At 45.2% G+C, this 8,528-nt stretch overlaps 1 protein-coding gene across 1 annotated transcript; it reads left to right on the top strand.

Annotated features, from left to right (window-relative positions):
* Window positions 1-248: 248 nt before the first annotated feature.
* On the top strand, window positions 249-8,284 carry LOC309448682 (uncharacterized protein; the record flags this gene model as incomplete). Its single annotated transcript, XM_082070411.1, has 3 exons — window positions 249-610; window positions 7,556-7,633; window positions 8,230-8,284. The coding sequence occupies 3 exons, from the start codon at window positions 249-251 to the stop codon at window positions 8,282-8,284; spliced, it is 495 nt and encodes a 164-aa protein (XP_081926537.1).
* Between the last annotated feature and the right edge of the window lie 244 nt (window positions 8,285-8,528).

The raw sequence follows: 8,528 nt of genomic DNA, 5'->3' as shown, positions 1-8,528 counted from the left end.
AGAGAAGGAGAAAAGAAACTTGAAACTTGGCTTCCTTTGTGGCATCTCTGTGTCCTGAACGTCCCCTCCCTACCCTGCTGTTTGTTAAATGAAAGCACGTGAAGAACATGAGGTTTCCTGCTTGAGAGGGAGGGCAGTACTGGACTGGGTGAGGGAGGAGGAAGGCGAGTTGTAGTTTTGTGGTGTGGTTTACACCGAGATCAGAGCTAGTGTGCCTGTGGGTGGGAGCAAAAGAGAAAGGGCATCTGATGCCAGCTGCCAATATGACAGAAACCCTGCAGCTCCCAGCACTGCAAGTCCCGGAGCAGCAGGTGCTGGAGGGCGGCCCTGCCTGGTCCAGCTCGTCCACCCCAACCCTGCGCAGGAGGCGCTTCAAGATGAGGCGGATGAAGAACGTGCAGGAGCAGAGCCTGGAGGCCGACAGGTACCAGGAGACTCCTTCCTCCAGCAAGGAATACCTGCAGCTCCCATCCATTGAGATCACCCCCTCCAGTGACGAGGACACCCCCTGGTCCAACTGCTCCACACCCAGTGCCTCCCCGCGGCGCAAGCGCTTCCTCCTTCGGAAGTGGCTGCGTGTGAGAGAGAAGAAGGAATACAGTGAGAGCAGGTATGTTTTTGGCCACTTTCCCTTCCGTGCTTCCAAGAAGAGCCTGTCTGCAACAGGCAGGGAGGGTCTGTTGTTCCCCTAGAGATCTTTGCGTACTTCTCGTTGGGACCATGTCCTCAACTAGTGACTGGAATGGGTAACGTAGTTGTAACCAGACATGCCGATGACAGACCAAATGGCATAATCCTTATGTGCCAGCAGCAGGTATGTTAGAAATGGTAGTGCTAGGATCTGTCCTTGTGCATGGTCCTCTGCGTCCCTTCTACAGGTAACACACAGCCAGTGAAAAGAACTTCTGAGGGAGCCTGTCCTGAAAGTATCAGTGATGAGACTTAACTTCATTAAGGTGTCCTGCGGAGACTCTTGAGAGAGAGGAGGTGACCTCTCAGTTGGGATTACCAGCAGAGAAAGTGATGATGACAAACCTTTATCAGCATTTTTTGGTGATGTTCATTCCTAATGCTGAGACATTCTCAGTCCAGTAGCTGATACCGGGAGAATGTGAAGACAGGAGAGAGAAACAAAGGAGCCTTGTGTCTAGTAGGTGGGTTTCCGTGTCAAGATGTCTGGGTTCAGCTCTTGGCTGCTTTACAGACTTGAAAGTCACTCAGTCCTTCAGCTCAAAAGGGGACTCATTGTTCATAAAGACCTCCAAGAGCTTGTCAACACAGGAAAATGAATCCCTAGGAAGTTATTATGTGGCCATACAAAGAACAAGCTATACCTTCTATAACCCTCTGCAGATGCAATCAGGGTCTACAACGCGCATGTCAGAGTGGAACAACCTACCCTTCCTGAAGGCCAGAAATACACAAGATACTTGTGAAGTTGCTCCAAGAAATGAGTGTATTATAAATCCTTATACGAGCTTAATGTGGGCCAGTTTTTCTTTTGGTGCTCTGCAGCTCCCATGCAGCTTATGTTGGGTTTATGCCTGAAAGTATGTACTGCACTTCCATACAACACCTCCTCTCGTATTCTCTCTGCACCCAAAGTACTAAGTTGACTTACTGGCTGCAGTGTTGCTTCAGTGTTTATAGGACAGATTTTTCTTCTTCTGATGTCCACTCCAATAAAGTGGATCATTAAGACATTTCTGCCTTAGCCCTGGTTATGTTTGTAGAGCAGTGACTGGAAATGAGCTGAAGTGGTTGATGGATTAGGAGGTATTAGCATACCAAAGTCAGCATGGCACCTCCTTTCTTGTGTAGAAGGCTCCAAATCTATCCCGTATGCAGTGGGAAACAGGATATTTTCAAATTGATCTTGTCCTGTTCTAGTCTGGAGCAAAAAGAAAAAGCAGTTTGCCCATCACTTTGTGCTGAGCCTCTGGGCTGGTGGTGTGGAGATGATCACTGGGCTTTCAAAACTCAGAAGGCTTGGAAACAACACAGAGAAAGCAGAATCTGTGGGGAGTCAAAGAGTGATGAACCCTAAAGGTTTTGTGGCGTTAATTTGAAGGACTAGCAGCCAGCACTGTGGGGCAAACATTGCTGTGCCCCGAGGCTGTTACATAAGAACGCCTGTTCTAAAATAGCAGGGCAGGAAGCTGGCTTTCTGTAAAGTGAATAAATGCTGCCTGTCTTCCCCTACTTTAGACTTGGTCATCTGGAGCACTGGTTCTTTCTTGCTGCCGTTGTATTATGATGTTCCTGTTTGTGACAGATGCTGGAGATGTCATTTACCGTACTGCTCATTTAAGGGCAGCAGGAACCACTGTACTAGAGCGAAGGCTGAAGCACTTCATCCAGCGTATTTTCCACCAAGCCCTGTCTCAGGATGATGGAGCTTGAACTGTCCAGCTGGTGAACTGTGACACTATTAACAGGCATTCTCGATGTGGTCAGCGTGCCACACATCGGCTAGGAGTGCCGGTACGCTGTTTACCGCTAAGCTTCCCAAATTTCACTAGGTAAAGGGGGCAGCCAGCAGCCTGTGGTCACCCCAGGGAAATGAATGCAGTTTGCTTCCAGTCACTCCCTGTTTCTAGTTAAACTGTTATCAAGGAACAAATTGGGGTTTTTTTGAGTCCATAACCTTTACCCCATTCCTAGCCAACCATCTGTGTGTTTGCAGGCTGGATTTCCCAGGAGAGCTGCTAGTGAGAGCAAACTGCACCAGCTGCCTTCTCCCAGCGATGCATGTGTGCCTTGCATGCCCCTGAGCAACAGCAAGAGCTCCGTGACCATTAGCATACAGTAAGCATCCAAGTGAATAAACAAATGCTTTTAGGACTCCAAGGCTGCCTGTAATGCTCAAGGTCTGGTGAAGGCTGGCTGCTTTTTTCATCCAGAGACTCCAGCCTGTAAAACATTCTGTAGCACTGCTTAGTTGTTAGCCTGGATAATTTTAAGGTTTGTTTACCTGCTGGTTCTCTAAGAGCTGTTAGGTGACTGTTAGAGCAGAAGACAGACTGTTTGTGAGATGGCATGGAAGAGCCTTGCTGGCCTATGACACGGTTTTGTTCAAGGTGAAAGAGCAGGATGAAACCATTTCCCAGGGGTAGGACTTTACCTGTAACTTGTCCGTGTTCAAAAGCTTGATGATCCGAACTACAAGTTCAGCACTCTAGAGGCCTATACTGATGATAAGTAGGATGATTTGATAATCTGTATTCCTCATCCATCATTTACCACCCACGCAATGATAGAAGTTATTTACCTGCATACAGCTTTCCCAAGTATGAACTGTGCACAAATTTTTTCATTAAGATGTGATGATGTGCCTTTCCACACAGGTCAGGAGATGCAATCTGTCAGCATTTTGCTATGCATGTAATGAACATGCATTATTGATGTGGGGATGTGAGACTGTATCTGCTTTAATTTATTATTCACTACTTAAAGCCACCCTCACTAGTAATCTCTGCAACTGCGTGTGATTCTTGATGTGTAAGGCAAAAATCACTTGGGCTGAAAGGACTGCTCTCATTTCAGCCTAAAATCAGTGTCGGAATGAGATCCTGTGCTTCCACCCTTGCACTGGCAGAAGCTGAGAGTAAATAGGGGGGCCTTGTGCTATCACTGCCTGATTTAGGTTCATGTGAATGCTCAAGAACAGTATGTAAGTAATAGTTGAGCTATAGTAAATATTTTGTTTTTCAACAGTTTCCTGTGAGGTGCTCATGCTGAGCAGAGATTGTACTAGTGGTGATCTGAACATGCTCCCCTACTGTGGGAAGAAATAAGCCAGAATGCCAAGGATGGTAAAAGGTTTGAATCATCTTTTCCCCGTTGTTATTCCCTGTTGAGTTTGCCCTTGCAGGGGGTCCTGGCAGCTGTTGTGTCCCGATGCCTGCAGTCCCTCCCAGAGCTCCCTTTGCCCCCAGCTCTCCAGGTTCACCTGTTTTGTTTTCTAAGAGCTCGTCCAGAAGTTAAATTGGATCAGTCACAGCACCAGACTAGTTAGTAATGTAAAATTTGTTCATTTTGTTGGATCAACGGGGAATAAGACGGTCCTATAGTTGTTGACATTGCTAAAAATGAATGTATTCTGTACATAGAAAAGGCTATAGAGCCTCTCGCATAATGGAAATGTAACCAAAGACAACTATGGTCTTCAGATAATACCAGTGGCAGTATTTACTAACAGAAGAAGTACTTGATGAAGAGAAAACTGTTCCAGTGCTGTGCTGATTGTGATGAAGGAGAGAACTCGGAAGGCTTGGAGGACCGAGGTTTGGTTCATTTCATGCCATACAGTTCCATGAAGCTGCCAGATGAGTAACTCTGTAAATGTGATGGTTCTCAGTTACTCTGGCTCTCATAAACTATGTTTGAGTTTTAGGTCAGAGGAGAGGAAATGGGGCTTCTCCTTAGAAATACAAGAAGCAGCTGCAGCAAGTGGTGATCTGTGCGTACTGGGATTGTAAAGCCATTTTTGCTTTTTCAAGTTGGGATAAAAATCTTATTCAAATCTCATTTGTGTTGAGATACCAACAGCTCCACAGTGATTTCATGATGGAAGAGGCAAATGGGTTGCAATTTGTCATGTTTTACTTGCAGCTGGAGTTGGTTAATTGAGGTTTTTAAGAAAACAAATTTTTCTTCAGTATGCAGAAGCCTTTCAAATAGTGCAAAACGGTGGGGTTTATCTCCACAGTAAGTGGGGGGGTGTGATCAGAATGCCTGTTGTTCAGTCAGCAGAAAAATGTTGATTTAGTGCTTGGGGTACCTGGGTAGATTGTTTGGGAGCAGTGAGGTGGAGGAGTGGTGGAAGTTGGCTCTTCCAAGATGTAATGGTTCAAAAGCAGGGTTAATCTGTACTGAAAACGCTTCATCAGCTTCCAAAGTAATAAGTCATGTTAGGAGTCTGCATGAGATTTGAGGGCAAACTGCAGGGTACAAGCCTTAAAGTGATGTTCAGTGCCTCTGGAGTTATAAGAGAGAAAGGGGCACACTGTGTACCCAGAGATTTAACTTTGTCCAACTATATAGTTGTTGTACTTTAGAGTAAGATAAGCTTGCTTTGCTGATTTCCTTCGATTTTTAACCAGCTATCAGCCTTCTCTGGATACAAAACTGTATCTAAAAGCTTCCCCCTATATTACTCTTCAGTACAAATCATACCTTTCCTGTATCCTTGTATTATCTCCAATATAACAGTAACTTGTTGTTGTGCCATCTCAAAGGAATGCTGTCATCTTACAAGCAACTCAGCCTACAACGGACTGAAAAGCAGAGTAAACCAGTCCGCTGTGCATTTCAACCACTCTGTACATTTTAGGGAACTGAACAGCTGCACTGTCTGCTGTTCAGATTGCTGGAATGACTTTCTTTGTGTGAAAAGCCCACAAGCTTTCGCAAAGCGTCCATGCTCAACTCTGTTGTAGTGCAACGTAGCTCATGTTGAATACGATCAAATAGACAAGTGGGTAAAACCGAATTTCACTCTCCTGGTCTGTGTTTTAGTTTCTTGTAACCGTGGGTTCCCTGATGACGAGTGGGTAAGGTGGGGTGTTGCAACATCCGACTTCCATTAAATTTTAAACCCTCATTGGATGGACTTTCTGAAAGAGAAATTTAATGATGGGTGGGTGAGTATGAAAAGGTCTAAGGTTCATCTTGTATAGCTGTCCAGAAGTGAACTGTCGCATGCGTTACCAGCATTGCTGGTGCTGTTGTTGGGCTGCGGTATATCGGGAATTCTCCTTGGGTAAGTCGTGTTCTACCTGCTTGATGTGAATTGAAATGGCAAAGTCTTGTGGGAGGCTTTTTATGAAGAAACAAGTAGTTATTAAAAACAGTCCCTGCTATGATTTCTCCTATCAAAAGGGTGATAATTTCTTTGAATTAGGAGGGATGGTGTGGCTTCTTTTGCGCTCTTTCCAAACCAGTTCACTGGGCCATAATTAGGCTCAGAAGTGCAGGAAGATGTTTACTTGCTTTTGGAGTAAATTGTTCTTACCCCGCTGTTGATTTATAGCTTGAAGCCATATGGAATTTTTATTCTCTGGTGATTCTTTGTACAGTGAGACACTTCAGAAAAGAGTGACTAACTGTGTGGGTGTGGGAGCCGAAAATTAAATGTCCCCTTGCTGAGAGGCTTTTGTAAAAGTGTTTACCTGTCTTGGCTCTGCTGGTAGAACTCTATAGTGTGCAAAGTACGCTCTGTGGAACTGTACGTGCCCACACAAGAGGCATGCCTGTGATTTCTGTGCAAGCATATACTTAATCTGTAGCTGAAAGTCCCATATACTGTGAGTTTTGTGGTTTTGCGTGTCCAACCTCAAAGGCTAATTTCTGTTTTATTTGTTTGAGGATTTTATAAACTCTGATCACTTTCTTCTGCAAGCTTCAGCCTGCTTTCCTTTCTGTTTTCTTAAAATAAGGACCAGTTTTCTGCCCCATGTTCTGGACAAGTAGCAAAAAATAGCAGACAGTGCCAGGTGTGTCTCTGGTCACAGAGCTACTCGGTGGTTCTAGTTCTGCCCTGCCTGTTTGGCTGTATTTTGTCATTCCTTGCAAGTATGAAGACAAGATTCTAGATCAACTTCTAAACCTTTTCCAGGATTTGTGATTTGGGTGGTTTTGGTATTGTATTTGTATTTCCGTGCCTTTGGGCAACGTGATGTGCAGGTCTGTGTACAGTACGGTAGAAGCAAGAATGTGTATGTATACTGGCTTGATGGGAAGGGTTCGGGTTGTACCGGCAGCGAAGCCGCAGCAGTTTTGGCACAGCCGGTGTGCTCAGGCGACTGTTCCCGTGTCCCTGGTGGGACTGTGCGGTTTGTGCTGAAGCTGTGTTGCCACGACTCCGTAGCCAGTGGTGCCCAGGTGAAGCAGATGAAATCTAGCCTGGGAATTGACGCTCTTTGTGCTGCAATCTGTTACCTGCAGGTAGAACCAGATGAATGTACTGTTCAGGACGAAAGCTTTTGCAAATAAAAGCAGCTATGGATATGAGGAGCAGAAACTGAGTGTCTGGAGCAGGCGGAGGCTGCTGGAACTAAGGCGAACTTCATACAATAGATGTGTACGAAAAAACCTTGCCCCAAACCACCTTTTTAAAGGAGGAGAGTGACATCTTGTGGGCTCAGCACGCAACTCTCACCAGAAATTCAGTGCTGGCCACTTCATCCTTAGTAAGATTTTGTTTGAACTGCTGCTGTGTCCTGCTGCCTGGAAGTTGGGGTGTATCAACATGCAGCAGTTTGGTGTTGGAATGTTAAGCTGTAATGAGCTGTTCTGGGATTGCATGATGAAACACTGTAAGGTCACTTCTGTATTTCAGAGAGTTGCTACGAAAAACTCACAAAGTAGCTTCAAACCGATCATTCCTGTTGTAAATCAAATATGAACTTAGTGTCTTCTGTTGTTCTCCATTTGCCCCCCTAAATACGAAGCATGACCCTTGCATTTTTCTTGGTCTGGCTTTAAACCAGAGTGTTTCGTAGGGACTTAAACAAACCTGTCTCACTGCCTGTGTTTTCCCGTCTCATTGCAGCAGTCAGCAGAGCAGCCAGCAGAGCAGCCACGATGACGACTCCTCCCGATTCCTGAGCCCTCATATGCGTGAGGACAGGTAAGTTTGTGGCTAAATTGGGGGAGCGCCTGGAACGACTTGGTGAAATTACGTGGGCTGGGATGGTTGAGCTCCTTATTTATTTTTCCTGTATTTCTCAGAGTTGCTTAATGTGTGATATACATTGGTTTTAATCTACTTAAAGGTAGGGCTTGTGGGACAGATGCATCCAGCTACTGAAGCAGCCTGCATTTTCTTTTGAGACTCCTTTCTCAGAACTGTAGTTGGTGTAGAAAGCTTCATCAACTTGCTGTGTGTTCAGGATAAGCAGCTCTGATCCTTGAAAATACACAAGGGAATTTTTGTATGTGGTTCTTGTCCTCGGCAAAGACAACAATGAACTGGGTTGTAGTTGGCTTTTGATGTGGTCTGACAGTCCTGATGTATCTAGAGCTCATGTGTAGCAGCTGGGTGAGAACTGCTGTGAAGTTCCAGAAGAAACTTCAGTTTCTTACACTTCAGGTTGATTAATGACTGCTTCAAACTGCAGCGTTGGCACTAAAGCTGCTGAAAAATGAATACTTATTTTTGTGCATGATTTATTATCGTTGCTTTGCTCAGAGCCACATGATAAAGAGTTTTGCTGTGTCTTGTAGTTTATCTTTTGAGCCTGAATCTGCTTCATTTTCTTCTTCTGTGCATGAACTATGAGCCCTGAGCTACTACCGCCTTTCTATCCCAGGTCTGCTCCCACAAGCCCGTTTCCCTACTAACATCCTCGGGTCCAGCATTACATCTGGGCTTCGGTTTTCTGGAATTCCCATGATTTTGTTACTGCATTGCACAGTGGAGTTATGTTGCTTTGTACTTAGCAGATCCTGTGACTGGGGGTTATAGTGAGCACGCAGAAGGGCATATTCTGAGCTTGGAACAGCTTCCTTTGTGCTACTGTGTA

The sequence above is a fragment of the Streptopelia decaocto genome (genome assembly GCF_964273445.1).
Source record: "Streptopelia decaocto genome assembly, chromosome: 21".
NCBI classification, from domain to species: domain Eukaryota; kingdom Metazoa; phylum Chordata; class Aves; order Columbiformes; family Columbidae; genus Streptopelia; species Streptopelia decaocto.
This window is presented reverse-complemented; position numbering and strand designations above follow the sequence as displayed.